Below are 20,266 nucleotides of genomic sequence, written 5' to 3' on the forward strand. Positions count from 1 at the left end.
ATCCCAGATTCTACACACATTTCTCCCTTCTTGACCCTCTTTCTCTCTCCATTGTCTGATTCTTTATTCTTTCAGTCATGTAAGGTGCAACATCTGGATGGGACATAGAAGACAGATAAAGCACTTACTCAGATAGGAATTGTGGTTTCTTAGCATCTAGACAGTCTGGTGTTTATGATTCCTATCATCATCATCCCCATCATTATTACTGCATTCTGTGGGTTTCTATGCAATAAAGAGATATAAATGCAGAAACACAGTTCAAGGCTATAAAGACGGTATGAAGGATCTCAGCCTAAATTCAAAAGGGCTTTGACCTATAAAAATATACTTTTTAGCATGAGTATAAAATGATCAACTGGAAACTAGCTGTAAGAATTAATGAAGAGGAAACTATTATTTAAGTATAGAGACTCCTCAGGTGTTCTTCTGGTATCGGGAGCAGGGAAATACTGAACTATGGTGGTACCCACCTGTGGTCACAGAACTTGGGAAATGGAGACAAGAGGGTCAGGAGTTTGAGGCCAGCCTGAGCTACATGAGATTCCCATCTCTGTGGGCAGAGAGCACTCCTCCAGCTCATCTGGAATCACCCCAGATGAAATGAAAGACTAAATTAAGATGTCTTATGATTGGTCATTTTAGCTGAGTGGTGAATGGGGTGGGGCACTATTTGTGACACAAGAGGGCAAGCCCCTCCCTTCCTGTAAGACAGTACTGGGCACTAAGCCTCCTCCTTAGTCCTAATCCCTCTCCCCAAGTAAGAGGCACCAGTGACCACTTGGCCAGGAGCGAGGGGAGGGAGGGGGCGCAGTGATAAACCCACAGGCCAGCTCTAAAGGAAGACCAGGAATGCCAGGACGAAGGATTAGAGCCCAAAGGGAGGTGCCATCATGAAAGATCTGTGAAGAGGCAAGCCTGAGGGGTAGAGGCAGAGGGATGAAGCCTAGGAGACCAACTTCTTTCAGGAGGGAAATACCAACTGCGGAGCCAGATTCTACCTCAGTATCTAGGCCAGAATGGAAACCTGAGACTCAGCAGAGACCCATAGTCCAGCCAGACCCGGGGCCAGAAACAAACCTCACAGACCATCCAGGATCAAAGATGCTGCAGGAATTTGGAACCCCACAGAAGCAAAGTCTCCTGCAAGAGCCCATTGCCCAACATGGAGTTGAATGCCAGCAGGAACCTAGAGTCCCACAAAAATCTCCTCTGCTCCAACAAGTCCTTGCCCCATTAGCCTCCCCCGCGCCCCAGCAACCATCTCCCGTCCAGAAAGTGCACTTGGATCAACAAGAAGCCACCTCCCATTGGGGACCAGAGGCAGAAAAAGTGTCTACAACTCAACAGGACCCACAACTCACAGAAGACCACGTGTGGATGCCAGGATCTGGACCTGCAGAACCACTTCAAGCCCCAGGTGAAATGGAGGCTACACCTACAGCCCAGGCTGGACCTGGACCCCAGCAGAAATCCTCTACCCAAATTTACTCTCCATCCCAAGAGAGACCTGAACAGACAGCCCCGACAACCCAGCAAACTCCTCCCGTCCATGAAGTCAAATCCAAGCAGGGATCTTTGACGGAATCCGGGCTTTTAACAAGACTGCATGAGTTATCCATACATCGGACAGCCCAGGAGTGGAAGACATTTTTTGACTGGATTACAGAGTCTGACACAGAGGAACATTTGAGTTCATCTTCAAAGTCAAGCCTTCCAGAGCCAAAGAGTGGAACGGTGATTCTGGGAATGCCACTACCCTTCAAGAAGAAACCTGATTGTGAAAAGATGCCCGGATATGGCGGGAAAACACCACATGGGATGAAAACCAGCCTCCAGAACCACAAACACTACTGGGACACAGGTGAGTGAACCTGGAAGACTGGAACCTTCCAGGGCCAGTCACTTATTCGTGGCAAGAAATTTTTTTTGTATGTGGGGTTATAAAGCTCGGGTCATCTTTCAACAATCCTGTGAAATGAAGAGCAACAAACCCCCAGTCTGTAGAGAAGGATGCTGAGGCATAAAAATGAAGGGTTTTTGCACAAGGCCCTGCAGTTTGGAAACAGCAAACACAGGACTGAAAGCAAGGTTTTCTCCCTTTACACCAGGCTGCCCCCCACCCAAAAAAAAAAAAAACACTAGGATTTGTAGAAAATCAGATTGAAACAGGAAAGAGCCCTAACTCAAGAGTCAGGTAAAAACCTACGAGCATTCATTCATATGAGTCGGAAATAATTAATTAATTAGCTGTGGGCGGGGGCGGCTTACCTTTTGGAGCGGTGTAGACAGAGCTCAACATCCGGGCGTTCACAGCTTGCCCGGGGGGCTCGGTGCCATGGGATGGCTGATGGCGCATGGAAGCTGGGGAGAGGGGCCTGGGTAGGGCTGGGGCAAAGTCGAGGCTGAATGAGTAGAAACAGCGCGGCAGGTGCCCGCCCTGCGGGAAGGTCACGGTCCTGAGAGCGGGCAATGGTGGCCGATCACCTCCGGGAGCCCAAAAGCCCGAGCTGCTTCTCGGGACAGTGCTGTCGCTCCGTGAGAAAGTCGAGGTTTCCTAATCCCGGTGAGGCGGGAAACCACCCAGCGCCTGGTTCCAGATGCCCCTGGCACGCGCCAACCCAGGAGCGGCGGAGGAGGGCGCCGGGGAGCCGCCGCCCCCGTGCGCAGACGCGAGCCTGGGGCCTCCGCCTCCGTTTCCCGCCTTTTTCCCGGGCACGCGGGCTCCCTCGAGGGAGCGCCGGCCCTGCTGGGCAGGCGCAGCACGTCCTTCTCTCCCCCCACCCAATCGCCTCCGCCCCTTTGATGCAGAGAGGGGCAGAGAGATCTGAGGGGAGCAGCCGAGGCTCCGCGGGGGGCTCCCCGAGTCTCAAAAGCATGGGGAGAACAAGCGACGGGGGCGGGGGGAACGGAGAAAAAAGGCGGGGCTTGCCTAACGGATCCCCAGCGCGGCCCCGCCCCCAGGCCGGCCCCGCCCACGCCTAGGTGGCCCGAAGGCCTGGCCCGCCCCCCGCTGCTTCTTGCGGCTCCGCGGGCAGGTGGGCGGGCCGAGTTCACGAGAAGGTGAATGGGGCGGCGAGGCTCGGCGCCTGCCCGCGCCTGAGACGCCCGGGATGACTGTCGGGGTGCCTCTGGCGCCCCTCCTCACTATCCCTGCTCTGAGGACACTTTTCTCGCCGCCTCCGGGGTTGCATTTTTGTTGTCGTTCGCCGTGGCTGGCTGCGGTTCCTTTAACCTGAGCGAGTGGGCGGGGCAAGGCCTTCGGGCCCACCCGTGAAAGGCGGGGCCTAGCGAGGAGCCAGCCCGGGATTGGACGGTTTGGGGGGCCGGGCGGTGGTGTGTAACGAGGATTGACTCGAGCTATGGGAGGGACTCGGATGCTGGAATTGAGCCCCGCGCGGGGACTGGGAAAGAATTGATGGAGCCAGCGGTGGAATCGGGGACCGTGGGGGCCCAGGCCTCCGTGCAGGCCAAAGAAGAGTCGAAGAAGCGCAGTCGCAGGCGGTGGCGGAAAGGCAAGGTCAAAGGTGAGCCGGTAGCAGCTTCGGGAGAAAGTCCGCACATCCTGCGGGGTCCCGGGGGACGGGGTGGACTGACCCATTTCCACGACGGGGGGTTTGGGGGCGATCCGTGGACTGACCCACTGCCGCCCTGCGTCGGGGGGCGGAGACAGCCATTATTAGAAGGGGGTGATGTGAATGTCCCATCCAGACGTAAGGACTACCGGCTATGCCAGAGCGGTGTTGGGAGAAGTGTCGGAATACGAGTCGGTCGGAATAGATCGGGTTCCCGCTCGGGTTCGTTATTCTCTGTGTGAGCAGGAGCAACAGTTGCGCTCTTAGTTTTTTCAGCCTGGGAAATGGTTCAAACGTCGATTTTTCATGTCTTCTGCACTCTTAAGAGGATAATGGGGAAGGATTTTAGCCGCTTTTGCCGAAAGAGAAACCGGTATAGATGTGTGAAAGGTAGGTGGGAGGGGCACGGGTAACTGGAAAAAGCTCCTCACAGCCCCTTCTTCCACGGCCAGTCAGTCTTCCCGTTTGCTCGTTGGCAATCAGCCCAGTGACACTGGGCTTGAAGCTCCTGGTTCTCACGACTTCCACAATAGAGCTTTTACGTTGGCTTTGCACCTTCCTTAGGGAGAGGGGAGGCCTAATGGCTACTGTCTAGCTTCCCTGGACCTAGAAGGCTAGAGAAACAGTGGCAGACCAGCCAAAGATGTTGCGAGGCCCAGTCGGAGCCGGCACTAAGTCCTGGCTAGGTTATCAGTCTTACCTGTTTTGTGGCGCTGCTTACGGCCAAACAAACCTAGGGCCTGGTTAGCTAGCAAGTGTGCCACCATGCAGCCTCCTCATGCAACCTCTTGTCCCAGAGGGATTCCCGTGCAGGCAAAAATGAAATCCAAAAACCCGCATGGCTCCCCAGCCCCAGTAACCCCAAATTCATCAGTCCCCCTACCTCCCTTGGTAGGCCAGGGTACATTACAGTCAACGGTCAGCAATAGAGTACATATACCGGCCCAGACAGGTTGGACTCGGGCTGGAGGCAGAAGAGTTTCCTGTCTCCACAGCAAAGATACAGTTTGGGACCTGTGTCTTAGAGACATAGATTTTGGTCTCAGCAAACTGCGATGATCTGTGAAGTAATAGACAACAGACTCCCTTCCCTTGACACACAACAAGCCCGGAGAGGTGGGTGTGGGTACTGTCTGTCTCTACTAAACACTGGCTCCCTAAGAACGGGTTTGTGTCTGCCTTGTTTACCTAGAATGCCAAACACATGTACATTCAAATATTTATTAGACTGGTAAGTGGAGGCATGTATGAGGCATGACAAGGGGCTATTAATAGCCAGACTGCCCTACTGTCCTGACGAGTGGAAGGAATCTGCTTGAGTAAGGCTCCTTGCACAGGGCCCGGTCAGGCCTACTCACAAAGGCACGAATTGCTTGTCATTTCCTGAGGCCCTTCCTGGTGCCAGGCCTCAGACCTGTGAATCTGATCCCACCCCTGCCCCAAGGGTATCCTGACTGGCTGGAGCAGTCTTGTATCCTTGAGATCTTGCCAGTAACTGGGTGAGACAGCTGTCATTATCATCAGCCCATTTCCCAAATGACGACACGCGGGGCTCTCGGCCAGAGCTGGGCTTCCTCACCTGGCCAGTGAAGGCAAAGAGACACCTTCAGCCTTGTCAGGGCAGGCAGTGAGTGCGTTGAAAACTTCTGTATGCCCCAACCTTAATTCTGGATCTAAATGGCTCTAGTCACAAAGATTTAATCTCCGGACATTCACTCAACATCTAGGCATTCTGTGCCTAGCAGGATAGACTCAATAGAGCTGGGGACACAGATATTAATAAGACTATTGTCGCCAGGCGGTGGTGGCACACGCCTGTAATCCCAGCACTCGGGAGGCAGAGGCAGCCACCTGTGAGTTCGAGACCAGCCTGGTCTACAGAGCGAGTTCCAGGACAGCCTCCAAAACCACAGAGAAACCCTGTCTCGAAAAACCAAAAAAAGACTATTGTCATTTGCCAGGCATGTGGCACACAACTCTGATCCCTGTGCTGGGGACGCCTGAGGCAGGGGGATCACCATTAGTTCAAGACAAGCCTGGACTGTAGTGGATTGCAGGCCAGTCGAGACTGCTACAGAGTGACACTCTGTCAACCTCTCCCACCCACCCTTTTAAACTGTTGTACACAAGTCAATGTGATAAATGCAATAAGAGGAAGACCCCAGAGCTGGGGTTGCTGCTGTCCAGCTTGCACAAAGCCCGAGGGTCTGTCTCCAGGACCACACCAGCTAGGCATGGCAGCAGGCGCCCACGACCAGAAGTCGATCGGTGGAGGCGGAGGAGCAGAAGACATTTAAGGTCATCCTTGACCACTTAGTGTGAGGCCATCCTGGAATACATGAGAAAATGTATCCTGTCCTCAAAACCCTGAGAAAGTGACCATGGAAAGCTTTCCCAAGGGGGTAACGTCAGACTCCTGGATAGGCAGCCATTAACCACTGAACAGGGGAGGCAGGGAAAACAGAAAACAGCATGGGCCAAACCCTGATGCTAGCGGGAGACCGTGGCACACGCCTGTAATCCCAGCACTCAGGAGGCAGAGGCAGGTGGATCTCTGAGTTCAAGGCCAGCCTGGTCTACAGAGCGAGTTCTAGGACAGTCAGGGCTACACAGAGAAACCCTGTCTCAAAAACACAAAAAAAAAACCTTGATGCTGGAATGCAGAGACTGCTCCCGGTTGGAGGGAGGCTGGTGCCAGGAATCTGGGCAGGCAGGGTGGGCTGTAGGTTGGGAGGCCACGTCCAAGATTGAGACTTTATCCTGAGAGGAAGGCAGGGAAGTATTGAAGGGCTGGAAGGGAGTGATGAGCCTTATGTTCTCAGACGGCCCTACTGGAGCGTTGCAGGAAACAGACTTATAGAGGCACACAGAGAGCCTCACAGTCATCCAAGTGGAGAGCCTCACAGTCATCCAAGTGATCCTATTGTAGTGCAGCAGGGGGGAGGGGGTGGGGGCATGCCAAGTGAGGGTGTTGTAGTGCAGGGGGAAGGGGGGTGGGGGCATGCCAAGTGAGGGTGTTGTGGTGCAGGGGGAAGGGGGGTGGGGACATGCCAAGTGAGGGTGTTATAGTGCAGGGGGGAGGGGGTGGGGACATGCCAAGTGAGGGTGCTGTAGTGCAGGGGGGAGGTGGGTGGGACATGCCGAGTGAGGGTGCTATAGTGCAGGGGGAAGGGGGGTGGGGGCGTGCTCGTTTCCCAGGTTCCTAGGACACGGGTGGACAGGACGGAGTGATGGCTGAGATGGGCATAGGTGAGGGAGATGGACAAGATAACTCCTTAAGTCTCTACCGGAGCAAATAGTGAGTTCTGTTATCAACACACGTAGACTCCATGACACACCCACGCGTGTTTATAGATTCTTGTTGTTTTATTCTTGTTTATTTTTTTGTCTTGGAGACACATATATCCCAGACTGGCTTTGAACTCATGTGTAGTCCAAGATGACCTTGAACCTCAGATCCTCTTCCCTCACCACCATAGAGCTGGGATTACAAGTGTGCACCCCACACTTGCTCTATAGGATACTAGGGACCACATCCAGGCTTTGTGCAAGGTAGGCAGGCACTCCACCAACTGAGCTGCACCCCCAAGTATATGGGTCCATAAAAACATGAGCACGCCCCCCCCATACAAGCTGAAAATCCAAGACAAAAGCATACACTCCCAAGAAACACACAGGTCATGACACTTGCATGCAGACACAAATCCCTTCAGCCGTATCAAGAAACATGGACATATATTGCCCGATACATCCCCAGGAACCAAAGTCCAGGCCTGATACTCTGACAAGCGGCTTCTCGGGGCAAAGGGCTGCAGGAGCTGGGAGCATGGTTCAATGGCGGAACATCTGTCTAGCGTGTACACGTTTGATTCCCAGCACCAAACGGGGAAAGGGTCTCCCAGGACAAAGAGCTGAAGCCTAGCTTTCTGGGTGCCCCTTCCCCCACTGCCATGCCCCCCTCAGCCCTGCCTTTTGCCCCATTCCTGCCACGCTCACCCATGGTCCCGTTGGGTATGCCCTTACCCCAGTGCCCTCTGCCTAGGCTTCTGGCAATCTCAATATCCCTTCCTCCTGGCTCTAGCCAGCCCCGTCTTCAGGGAGCGGCCATGAGTGGGCCAAAGAGCAGGCCCTACAGTCACAAGGGCTTGGGGATCCAGCCCTCTCCCTACTGCTTCATCCAAGTCACGTGTTCTCTCAGAAGTGCTCCCCATGTCGGGTGGGAGGACAGTCACGGCAAGGGGGACTGCGGCAGACACAAGGTGCCCAGTGTGGGAGAAGACGAAGCCAGGGTTAGAAAGTGGGAAACTGCACTGGCCAAGAGCTGAACGCAACAGACAAGGCCCTGGCCTCGGGGTGCCCAGCATCTCATGGGGAGACAGAGCAAATGCTATGACTTGGGAAGTCAAACACGGACTGCAATGAGAACGAGCCAGACACACCACCCCACACGGCTGAGCTGAGTGCACCCACAGAATGAACCATGCGTAGACATGCAAACCTCCCTGGGCCGGGGGTTGAACTCACTAGTAGCGCACGGGAGCATCTGGGTTCCACTCCCAGATGAGAAAGCCGCCCCAGCACTTACCCAACAAGTGACCTGGGCCACATCCCACCCCGGCTGCTGCTTAACTTACCTGGGCCTGAGACTCTGGTCCCTGAGTCTGTCTGTTTGCTGGTCCTGGGAAGGTGCAGCTCCCTCCCCGGTTCCCGGCCATTGCCTTTGGTCCTCACCCTACCCTCCATGCCCTCCTCCCTCACAGATTCGCTGCCATGTGCTAGGCCTTCATCGACATGACAGTCCAGGGACAGCCTGAGGAGTCACCCACAGTCCAACAAGTGTTGCTGACACCCCAGGGCCTCTCACAACAGGCTTTCTCAAAAGCCTGACACCTGATTTTTTGTATTTGTAATTTTGTGTTCTTCCTAAATAGTCATACTCCATTTTATGAGCCTTACACCTCCCTAGAAAGCTGTTTCTGCCCTAGAGGAGAGAGATGTGGAAACCAGGGATGACCGCAAACTTGTGTGTATGCGAGGGTAGAAATAAGCCTTGGGGGGAAGTGAGTGTGCACTTTAGAGATGGGAAGGAGCGAGGGAGGGAGCACCTCCTCCAGTTGAGGGCTGAGGGAGAGGGAGAGCTGACCCGACAAGGATCATGAGAAAGACCCCGCAAGGTTCCCGAGCCTTGCTCTCCCCGTACGGAACATGGAGCTGACCGTGGCAGCAGCGTGAGCTGTGGAACTAGGGGGTAAACTGAGGATGTCCGTGTCGGAGTACCACCCAGCAGGGCCTTAGACTCGGGCCCCTTGCTGAGTTTAGTACTGCTCTTAATCGGCTTTTGTCCTCCCAGGAGGAAGAGGCAGGGTTGGCCTTTTCCCTAACAGCTGGGGACATCTGTGCCAGGGCCAGTCTAGGGGGTGGGAACTGGCATCATTGAGCCTTGGCTCTCTGAATCCACTTGGGGGAGAGGGAGGGCAGCTTGGCTGGGTGAGAGGGGACAGTGTGTTCAGGATGAAGTCTGGGACTTCTGGGCCATGGGCTGCTGGGTCATGGGCTGCTGGGTCTAAGCAAGGAGGGGCGGGGGACTGGAACCTGAGGCTTCTAAGGAGGAGGACGGCCATAAGGACTCTGTTGAGCTGGAGAAGCAAGCAGGCAGGAGGGGTAAGGAGTTGAACTCTGGGCTCTGTTGAAGACATGTGATTCTCACTATGCATTCTGGATGGGAGATGAATCAAATGGCCACACCCTGACCGGGCTGGTCCCTCCCCCAGTTTATCGCCCCAGGCTGCTACTGGCACTAGCCACAGACCTGCTGTGCCAGCTTGGGGAGCTCCAGTCCGAAGAGGCCAGGGAGGGTGAGTGCAGGGCCAGCTGAGACACAGAAATGGCTACTGCCCGAGAGCCCAGGGTCTGGAAGGGAGAAGGGCGCGAGGGGCTTGTGAACCCAGGAGCCAGGCAGGGCTTCCGGAGGGAAAGGATAACTTGAGAAGGTTGTGACACTAACCCCACCAAAGGGTCTAGGGCGACTTATCTAAGAAGTGCTAAATAGCAGGGAGGCCTAAGGAGAACGCAGACTCTGGAGGAAGATCAGAGAGCACCCTGAGTGAGAGAAGCCGAGCAGAGCTCAAGCTAAGTCCTGACGGACAGACAGAAGTTGAACTTGGAGAGTCCTAGGAGGAGCGCTACACATGTGGGAACTCTGGACCTAGAAAGCGAGGTTTAAGTGGGCTCTGCCGTTATCCACACAACCTCCAGCTTCTTACTGAGCCTCAATTTCCCCTCCTGTAAAAGAGGATGCTGGCGATAGTAGAGAGCTGAACCAAGGCATTCTGGGTCTTTGGGATCAAACCTCAGCATGGGTTTGCCTGGTGATCAGTATTAGCTTCTGAACCGCTGTCTCGGGCAGCAGAGCGGGACCATGCACTCTAAGGTAGGTGGGCAAATCTGAAAGCCAGGCAACCATCTAGAGAAGGGACGCCGAGTCTGGGAGTCCACGGAGAAGGAGCTGGAGTTTGGAGGGAATTCTACAGGCAGGCTGGAGTGACGCAGAAATGCTGCAGTTCTGGATGGAGCTCAGAAGGAGGGCTAGGTGTGGAAGGAGGGACATCCCAGGCGATAGTAATGGCTTGTTTTACATTTCCAACCACTGTTAAAAGGGAAGGGCTTGTGGGCAGGCAGCGCCAGGAGACTGAGGAGCAGACTTGGAATGGGGCTTGAACGAGTGGATCTTGAGAAAGGGAATACTGGCCATCCAGATTTCCCGGACCAAAAGGGATAAGTCTAAAGAGAGTAAACAAAGATAGAGTTCACCCTTGAATACCTGGAAGGAAGAAGGTGGGCCAGCTTCTGGGGTAGAGAGCAGCACCAGTGAACAAGGTTCTCTGGGGCTCAGGAGACTGGACTCCTACATCCAGGAAGGGAAGGGGCTGCTCGGTCTGAGGGCTTCAACTCAGCTGCTAGGCAGAAAGAAGCTGAGGCCCCAGACTTCTGGAAGCCAAGGAGATAAAATCCTAGGTGTGAGAGAGAAGATAATGGAGGACCCCTGGGTCTCCAGGAGGTTTGGAATAGACACCTGAGCCTAAGGAAGGAGGGGCTACTACTTTGCACTCCTGGATCTAAGCAAGGATGGTTTGAATGTTTGGCCTGAGGGAAGAGGGGTAGGGCCTGGACTCCTGGACCAGACAGAGCGAGGGTGACCGCAGACCTTCCCATCAGACAGGGCGAGGGTGACTGCGGATCTTCCCATCAGACAGGGCGAGGGTGACCGCGGATCTTCCCATCAGACAGGGCGAGGGTGACCGCAGACCTTCCATCTTCCCGCAGCCTCTGCATTCTCACACAGCATGGATCTCCGCACAATGACGCAGTCGCTGGTGACACTCACAGAAGACAACATGGCTTTCTTCTCAAGCCAGGGTCCAGGAGAGACAGCTCGGCGGCTGTCCAATGTCTTTGCAGGTATTCGAGAACAGGCACTAGGGCTGGAGCCAACCCTAGGCCACCTGCTGGGTGTGGCACACCATTTTGACCTGGACACAGAGACTCCAGCCAATGGATACCGTAGCTTGGTGCACACAGCCCGGTGCTGCCTAGCACACCTACTCCACAAATCCCGCTATGTGGCCTCCAACCGCCGGAGTATCTTTTTCCGTGCCAGCCACAACCTAGCGGAACTGGAGGCCTACCTGGCTGCTCTCACCCAGCTCCGTGCCCTGGCCTACTACGCCCAGCGCCTGCTGGCTATCAACCGACCAGGGGTGCTCTTCTTTGAGGGGGATGAAGGGCTCACCGCTGACTTCCTGCGAGAGTATGTCACGCTACATAAAGGCTGCTTCTACGGCCGCTGCCTGGGCTTCCAGGTGAGTTTTTTGTTTTTGTTTTTTTTTTTTTTTGTTATTGTTTTTACGAGACAGGGTTTCTCTGTATTGTTTTGGAGGCTATCGGTCCAGCCCGGCCTCGAACTCACAGAGATCCTCCTGCCTCTGCCTCCCGAGTGCTGGGATTAAAGGCGTGCGCCACCACCGCCCAACTCCAGGTGAGTTCTTGCCCCTCTGGATTCACGGTGAAGGCACTGGTGGGTGGTAACGAGTCCTTGAAGTAGCCTAAGCACAGTGATCAGAATTACTGGATTTGGGGATCAGACCACAGATCGGCAGGGAGAGTCGGCAGGAGCTCAGTCAGAGCCGGACTCTGGGGGTCTCCAGCTCATGACCCACGACTAGATCTACCATGTACCAGAAGCCTCCTCACCAGCTGGAGCTGGTACCTCAGGCCTGTTACATCGCTGCTGCTCAGGCAGCTGAGGCAGGAGGATTGCAAGTCCAAGGCCTGGCTGAGCTTACAGAGTGAGATGAAGGCCAACCTTGGTGACTTAGGGAGACCCTGTCTCAAAAGTAACGAGAAGCTGCAGCTCGGTGGTGAAACCCTGGTCAAACATGCAGGAGGCCAGAGCTTCAGTCCTCAGCAAAGGGGGCTCTTGAGGGGGGTGCATCTGCTCCTTCTTCCTCTAAGTGTTGCAGGTTGAACCTAGAGCCTCACGAGGAGTAGGTGAGCACTACACTGAGTGTCCCCCCAGCCTCTCTCTTCTGTAGCCCCTGAGATGTGTTGACTCTGAGCCCTATGGGAAGGTTATCAGTACTGATTTCAGAGGTCCATTCCGTGTGAGTGCTCCTACCCCCTGCCGTGTGCACTGAGACTCTGGACAGGGGGGAAGGAGGTGCCAGTTCACAGATGTCACATGGTACCCAGGCTTCGTTGCTATAAAAAAACACATGATTTCTAGACAGCCTTCAGAACAGGACCAACACGCCCATCAGAGTTGGTGACAACGAAGACCTGGTTGTTGTCAGTCTCTTCCCTGAACAAGACATTCTGACCCTGGCCATGGGCCTTCTCCTGCTTTTTGCCCACCCCAAACTACCTCAGAGAGATGCAGCCTGTCACCACACAGAAAGTGAGGCAGCCCAATGCCCTCAGGAGGCTGAAGCAGGAGGATTACTTAGAGATGTAGGCTGCCTTGAGCCACAATATATGTCCCAGGCAAGCCAAGGCTACATAGGAAGACCCTGTCTCAAAAATAAATAAACCAATGACTGGGGGCCTAGAAAACTGGGGACATAGAAAACTAAAATTGGAACAGAGGCCCGTGTTGGCCCTGTCTGGGATCATGCTAGCTCCAGGCAGCCCCAACCAGCTGTAACCAGGAACCTCAGCATTGACTCCCGAGCTGTGTGAGGCTTTAGTCCTACGCGCCCTTGCGAGGCCTCCTCTCACTTCCCGGAGAGATGAGATGAGCCTCCCTCAGCTCCCCTGCCTCTGTCTACCACTCCTGGTCCTGGGCAACCCGACACGGTTATTTCTGGGGCTCTCCCCTCACCCAGACTAAACCTGCGAACCCTGACCCGGCAGCAGAACCAGCCGCCTCCCTGCTCGCCTGCTCTGGCATCAGCACTGGAAAGGAAGAAATTCCAGGCTGCCTGAGTCAGTGTCCTAGCCACAAAGGCCAGGAGCTCCTGTGCTCTTTGGCCTACTGGGTCCCTGGCCAGGAGCACAGCTGGGCTTCCTGCCAGCTCCTGAGGACGCAAGTTCTGTGAGGTGCAAGGCTGCATCGTCCTCCAAAATGTCAACTTCCAGGAAGGCAGAGGCCCAGGTCTCAGATGCTGCGCGGCCCCTGCCCCTCCAAAACCCAGCATGCTGAGGAACCGTTTATTGAGTGCACAGGGACTCTGCTAACTCCTTGTCTTGGCCTCCCGAGGCTGAGTCCCCTCTACTGCTCTCACTGTCTTCCTGTCTGTCCCCTTTCTGCCACCTGCCATGTGTCTCCCTTGTCTAGGCCTCAGCTGATCTCCCCAGGTTCTCTACCTGACCTGGCTCATTTCCCCATTTCTGGCTTTCAGTTGCCCTGTGCCCAGCCCCCAGGAGTTTCTGACCTCAGGAAGTTTCTGTGCAGTCTGACCCCCAGTTTGCAGCCTTCCAGATGCTCCACATGAAACCCAGTCCCCGGCCGGGACCCTGGAAGATCCTTCTCGGCCTCTCAGACCTCCCTTGCCTGTTCCCCGGCTCGCTCTGCTGCAGCACACCGCGGTGTTCTCTGTCCCTTGCTCCCTTCAGTATGCCGCCTTTCCCTTGCTGCCCATGCGCGGCACTGCATCTTCAGCTTCCTGGGAATGATCCCTGCTCCCAGGCCTGGCCAGGTAGCCTGGCCCGTGGTCATCACTGCAGCCCATCCACCTAGCACCTTCCTGCAAAGCATCAGTTGACTTAGACATCACCCTGCACACGTCTTAATCTGCTCAGCATCTCCTCTCCCTTTGAGGACAGACACCGGGTCCGTGAAAGGGCCCAGGGCGATGCCACAGCACACCACAGGGTGGCGTTAAAAGCTTGCTAAATGTATGCGCCTGCTCCCATCTTGTGCCCCACCCACATCTGGTCCTGGGTGGTTGGGTGACACTGGCATCCCTTCGCAGTTCACGCCTGCCATCCGGCCGTTCCTGCAGACTCTCTCCATTGGACTGGTGTCCTTCGGGGAACACTATAAACGCAAGGAGACAGGCCTCAGTGAGTGATGGTTGGGCCCTACCCGCATCCTCTCCTGTCCCCCTTTCCTGACCCAGCCAAGCAGCCTGGTCTCCTCCAGGACTCCCTGACACCCCTCCTGACCCCCAGGTGTGACCGCCAGTTCCCTCTTCACCGGTGGCCGATTCGCCATAGACCCAGAGTTGCGTGGGGCTGAGTTTGAACGGATCATCCAGAACCTGGACGTGCACTTCTGGAAAGCCTTCTGGAACATCACTGAGATCGAGGTGTTGTCGGTGAGCTCGGGAGCGGGGGAGAGCCCCCAGCATGCTTACAGATGGAGATTATGAGTTCCAGGCATCCAGTGAAGCCTCAGCGGGTCACTACAGGGGCCCAGGGATGGCGCATCCGGGAAAGGCTGGGCCAGGGAGAGGAAGACCGTGGTATGTGTCCCCGCCACCCCCAAAGCCCTTCCTTAGCCTTCCCTTCTGTTCCCTCCCTAGTCCCTGGCTAACATGGCATCAACCACCGTGAGGGTTAGCCGCCTGCTCAGCCTGCCACCCGACGCCTTTGAGATGCCACTGACCTCTGACCCCAAGCTCACAGTCACCATCTCACCTCCCATGGCGCACACGGGCCCAGGGCCTGTGCTCGCCAGGCTCATCTCCTATGACCTGCGGGAAGGACAGGTAGGCTCCCGGAAGCTGCTGCAGCGCCAGCGCAGCCCCCTGAAGCCCCAAGCCCACCCTCTGCGGTGGAAGAAGGCCCTGACAGACCACGCTCCCTTCTTCACACTAGGACAGCAAGATGCTCAACAGCCTGGTAAAGTCTGAGGGCCCACGCCTGGAGCTGCGCCCACGGCCCCAGCAAGCACCCCGCTCACGGGCCCTAGTAGTCCACATCCACGGTGGTGGCTTTGTGGCACAGACCTCCAAATCCCATGAACCCTACCTCAAGACCTGGGCCCAGGAGCTAGGAGTTCCCATCTTCTCCATCGACTACTCCCTGGCCCCCGAGGCCCCCTTCCCCCGAGCGCTGGAGGAGTGTTTTTTCGCCTACTGCTGGGCTGTCAAGCATTGTGCCCTGCTCGGTGAGGCCGGTTCTCTCTTTCACAGGTCCCCACCACCACCCACCTTGCCCTGGTCACCCTTCTTCAACCCTGCCCATCCTGCAGAGGCACCAAGTCCCTAAGTCCTCGAATCCTCAAGCCTCAGCCCCGCTCTGCCCAGCCCACCTTCCCTGTTCTGCTCCTCCCTGCTGTGGGCTAGCACAATGCCCATCGTCCATCTCCTGCCTCCTGATTCCTAGTCCAGCCTTCATTTCTGGTCCCTCCTTTCCTCGCAGCTGCCCACCTCCCGCTCTCCTTTTTTTTTTTTTTGTTATTGTTTTTACAAGACAGGGTTTCTCTGTATTGTTTTGGAGGCTATCGGTCCAGCCCGGCCTCGAACTCACAGAGATCCTCCTGCCTCTGCCTCCCGAGTGCTGGGATTAAAGGCATGCACCACCAACGCCCGGCTGGTTCCCCAACTTCTGATGTGCCTGCCTTGGGAAACCGCCCTTGACCTCCCTTTCACACCAGCTGCCCTTGCTGCTGCCCCCGGGACGCCCCAGCTTCCCGAGTGCTTTTTCCTCTGACCCCTACCTGCCACGCGGGGTCCAAATCCGTGCTGCTTCTTGCCAGTAACTAAAAGAGCATTGTGCTTGATCTCAGAGATGACACGCCCCACCTGACAGCCCAGCTGTCCCAGGTCGTGCCGGGCTGTGAGTGGACCCTTCTCCCCCAACCAGGTTCAACAGGAGAGCGGGTATGCCTTGCAGGGGACAGCGCAGGCGGCAACCTCTGCGTCACTGTGTCCCTTCGGGCGGCAGCCTACGGAGTCAGGGTGCCAGATGGCATCATGGCAGCCTATCCAGTCACCACCCTGCAGCCCTCCGCCTCTCCCTCTCGTCTTCTGAGCCTCATGGACCCACTCCTACCGCTGAGCGTCCTCTCTAAGTGTGTCAGTGCCTACTCAGGTAAGGGCCAAGCCCCCAGCATGGCAGCTGGATGCCGGAATGCCTCAGAGACCCCAAGTTCTGGGCGTGAGGGCTGCACCCAGAAAGAGACCAACTCAGCCTCCCACATGCGCTCTGCAGGTACAGAGACAGAGGATCACTCTGACTCAGACCAGAAGGCCCTGGGCATGATGGGGCTGGTGCAGAGGGACACGTCCCTCTTCCTCAGGGACCTCCGCCTGGGCGCCTCCTCGTGGCTCAACTCCTTCCTGGAGCTAAGTGGACGCAAGCCCCAAAAGACCTCAGTGCCCACAGCAGGTGAGTTGGAGCTTGTTCCAAGGCACCATGCCAGCCAGGACAGCCTAGACAGACACCTCAGCACAGCATTAGCCCCAGGACGCATGGGGCTACAGGTACCTTTCCTGGCTTGCCCTGTCCTTGGCCCTACAATAAGCCAAGCCCTCGGTTTTACCCAGCAGATGCCATCCTGTAAATTTCCAGACTCACTGGGATCTCACAATCCCAGGAACTGCCAAAGGGAAACAAAAAACAAACAAAAAAAAACCCTCTCTTCATGGCCAGATTTAGTGGTGCACACCTTTAGTCCTGGCACTTGGGAAGCAGAAACAAGATCTCTGTGAGTTCGAGGCCAGCCTGATTTACATAGCAAGTTCCCATTCCAGGCTAGCGAAGGTCATGAAGAGAGACCCTGTCTCAACAACAATAAGACCAGTCTTCAGGGGGCTGGGGAAATGAGTCAGAAGGCACAGAGCTTGCTGTGCAAGCGTGAGAACCTGAGTGTGGATCCCCAAAACCCATACAAAAGCCAGGCATGGTGGTGCACGCGATACCGGGTGGGCAGAGTAGGCGAGCCCCCGGGACTTGCTATAATGCAAGTCTGGGCAAAAGCGGGGAGCTCTGGGGTCAGTGCAAGACCCTGACTCAGAAAACACCATGGGGGCTGGGGGCATGACTCTGTACCTGCTGCAAGCTGACCTGAGTTCAGTCCCCAGGGTCCAAATGGTGGAAGGCAAGGACCTATTCTTATAGATCGTCCTCTGAGCTCACGCATGCACACCCACACACTAAATAAATAGAGATGTGGACAAACCCAAAGCGGGTAGTTCCCTGAAGAACAACACCTGAGGGTGATCGCTGGTGTACACACACACACACACACACACACACACATACACACACTCACACCAACCACAGAGAGGATTATTAAATTCACGTGTGTTTTACTTTTAAGAGTCTAATGTTTGAATCTTCAGGTAAATGCAGATACACACACACACACACTAAAAGGGAATTGAATTTGAGGCAAGGGACCATTGAGCCCTGGAAGTGAGGTTCTCTGTAGGAAAAAGGTCCCCAAAAGGTGACCCTGAAGGCACACACTCCAGCCCAGATTCTGATTCCATCAGTGCCTAATTGGCTGCTGGGTTAATGGACAAATATCAGCATCTACAACGTTTAGTCTGTCCCTCTGTGAAATGGGCAAAGATATCTGCCTTGTTTGGTCATAGTGAGGACTACTACACCCATTGTGTTAAATGCCAACACAGTGCCCGGCACACAGGCGCTCTTGGAAGACACTAGAATCCCATGTCCCACGTCTGCAGTTTTGTCCCAGTGACTCCGGGTCACACAGAACCCAAGTGATTCTTCTTACATTGGTCTGCATTTCGTGTTTGAGAAAGGCAAGTTGTAGGATCTGGAGTGTGGGAGCTTGTGCAGTGCTGCAGCCCTGAGGCAGGAGGATCCCATTTTGGGCAAGCCGGGGCTACACTGTTAGAAATGAAACAGTGTAAGTCCTAAAACAGTGAGTAGTAAGATCCAATTAAATTAACATCATCTGGGCACTTGCTGGCCTGGCTGCTCAGTGGAAAGGGATAAACAGGCATGGAAGACATCTTGGAGTGCAGGTCGGGGACTATAGATGCCAGCTGTCTGGGAGAGTCGCACCTGGGAGACGTGTTGCTGCCCAGCTGTGTGACCTTGTGCATGCCCTTCTGTCAAGGGGTCATAGGCTGGCCGAGCCTCCTGCTGGGGAGCCCAGAGGCAACGGCAGCAGGGCATGCTGCCCGGCAGTCAGACCTTAACGCCACCAGCCCAGGGATGTAAACACCAGCTCTGCAGTGGATCCTCTGTGAGGGACTGGGAGCTGGCGTGGGCTCTACCCCCAGCTACAGACACACAAAAAAATCCTGATACATACATCCTCATCCCAAAGGCGGAAATGACAGCTAACCCTGTCTGTCTTAGCCCTCTTGAGTTCTCATATTCTTATAACTCATAAGCTAAGTTATGTATCATTTATACAGAGGGAAAGATGGGAGCTCCCGGAAGTCAGCTGATCTGCACTTCCCAATCTTTATATATGCACGCCCTGCCCTACACCACAGCCTCGCCTCCAAAACTACCAGCCTTCCAAAACTGCAATCCAGGACACACCACCACCACCACCACCCTAGGGTCTGGGAGGGGGGAAATGCCCTGGACCTCCCTGCAAAGATTACTGTCCTACTGCCCTACCCTACCTGCTCCCCTCACACCCTGCTCGCAGCCAGGCTTATCTTCTGGCCTCAGACAGCCTGTGTCCGCCCTTCCTCTAGAGGCCGTGCGCCCCACGGAGACCATGCGCAGGAGTGTGTCTGAGGCAGCCCTGGCCCAGCCAGAGGGCTTGCTAGGCACAGATACCCTGAAGACCCTGACGATAAAGGACTTGAACTCTAAGGACAACTCAGAGACGTCAGACACCCCGGAGATGTCGCTGTCGATGGAGACCCTTGGCCCCTCCACACCCTCTGATGTCAACTTTTTTCTGCGGCCCGAGAATTCCCAGGAAGAGACTGAAAGCAAAGATGATGTGGGCAGCTTGGGCAGAAGCCCCCGCGTGCGCGCTGCGTTCCCCGAGGGTTTCCACCCCAGACGATCAAGTCAGGGTATCCTCCACATACCCCTCTACTCGTCACCCATCGTCAAGAACCCCTTCATGTCTCCTTTGCTGGCCCCCGACAGCATGCTGAAGACCCTGCCGCCTGTGCACCTTGTGGTGAGAACACGGCCTGGCAGGGTGCCACTGGAGGGTGGCGGTGGGCTTTCCCTGGGGAAAAGACCTAGCGAGGGCTGCGCAGCTAGCCAGACCGGGGAGTCTGTTGTCTTGCATTTTTATTGGGCAGGAGGCTAGGGCGGGTGGAATAGATTGGGGCAAGGCTAGGTGAAGACCGGGGATTCCGTTAACCTAACTTCCTGTCTCCCACTCCTCCGCCTGTTCCTTCCGCCCACTGTCTCCCCAACTCCCCATTTCCCCGCCTCTGCCCCCCTCCCCTCCCTCCACATCCGTGTCATCGTGCTTCCCGCTCCCTCCTGCCCTGGCCCCCACTCTCTCCAGGCGTGTGCCCTGGACCCCATGCTGGACGACTCGGTCATGTTCGCGCGGAGACTGCGCGACCTGGGCCAGCCCGTGACGCTGAACGTGGTGGAAGACCTGCCGCACGGCTTCCTGAGCCTGGCGGCGCTGTGCCGCGAGACCCGGCAGGCCGCGGAGTTGTGCGTGCAGCGCATCCGGCTCGTCCTCACCCCGCCGGCCGCACGCTGACCTGAGCCAGGGCGGGGGGCGGCACTAAAAGACCTCTTGCTCCCATCTGCGCCGGCCTCCGTGATGAGTGCGCTCCCGGGCGGGCTCGAGGCCCATCCGGCCCTCCAGGTTGGGCTGGGCGGAAGGGGGCGGGCTGTGCCTTAATTTGGGACCGTAAGTGGGGCTGGGCGGGGATCGAAAGCTGAGCCTGGGGGAGGGGGACGCGCACACACCTGTCACCGAGACAGCTGGACCTTCACTCTACCACTGCCTTCTACTGCTGCTGTGACCGGCCACGGCTAGTCGCTTTTGTCTTTTGTAAATAAAAACTATTTAATTAGTTAGGCCTTTTTAAAAATAGGGAATGTGACTGGGCGTTTGTGGCGCACGCCTTTAATCCCAGCACTCGGGAGGCAGAGGCAGGTGGATCTCTGTGAGTTCGAGGCCGGCTGGTTCGACAGCCTCCAAAACAATACAGACTAACCCTGTCTTATAAAACCAAAAAAAAAAGGGGGGGGGATGTGATTGCCCAGCAGGTGGCAGCACTGGGTTCAAGCGGCTGAGAAAGGGGAAACTAGGATGGATATGTCCGCCA

The 20,266-nt window shown here is 55.9% G+C and overlaps 1 protein-coding gene across 6 annotated transcripts; it reads left to right on the forward strand.

Annotated features, from left to right (window-relative positions):
• Positions 1 to 749: 749 nt before the first annotated feature.
• Positions 750 to 20,011, forward strand: Lipe (lipase E, hormone sensitive type). 6 transcript variants are annotated; one of them, XM_013125988.3, is made up of 10 exons: positions 750 to 1,864; positions 10,899 to 11,434; positions 14,045 to 14,135; positions 14,244 to 14,389; positions 14,597 to 14,782; positions 14,892 to 15,183; positions 15,882 to 16,109; positions 16,230 to 16,406; positions 18,707 to 19,146; positions 19,486 to 20,011. In XM_013125988.3, exons 1-10 carry the CDS (start codon positions 940 to 942, stop codon positions 19,690 to 19,692), a joined length of 3,228 nt encoding a protein of 1,075 aa, XP_012981442.1. In that variant the 5' UTR covers positions 750 to 939; the 3' UTR covers positions 19,693 to 20,011. The 6 variants fall into 6 exon arrangements, with proteins under 6 accessions (XP_012981442.1, XP_005087121.1, XP_012981444.1 ...); XM_005087064.4 differs by lacking the exon at positions 750 to 1,864 and adding an exon at positions 3,257 to 3,527; XM_013125990.3 differs by lacking the exon at positions 750 to 1,864 and adding an exon at positions 3,839 to 3,965.
• The last annotated feature ends 255 nt before the right edge of the window (positions 20,012 to 20,266 follow it).

This window comes from Mesocricetus auratus, unplaced genomic scaffold (assembly GCF_017639785.1).
Source record: "Mesocricetus auratus isolate SY011 unplaced genomic scaffold, BCM_Maur_2.0 Super-Scaffold_100038, whole genome shotgun sequence".
NCBI lineage: Eukaryota > Metazoa > Chordata > Mammalia > Rodentia > Cricetidae > Mesocricetus > Mesocricetus auratus.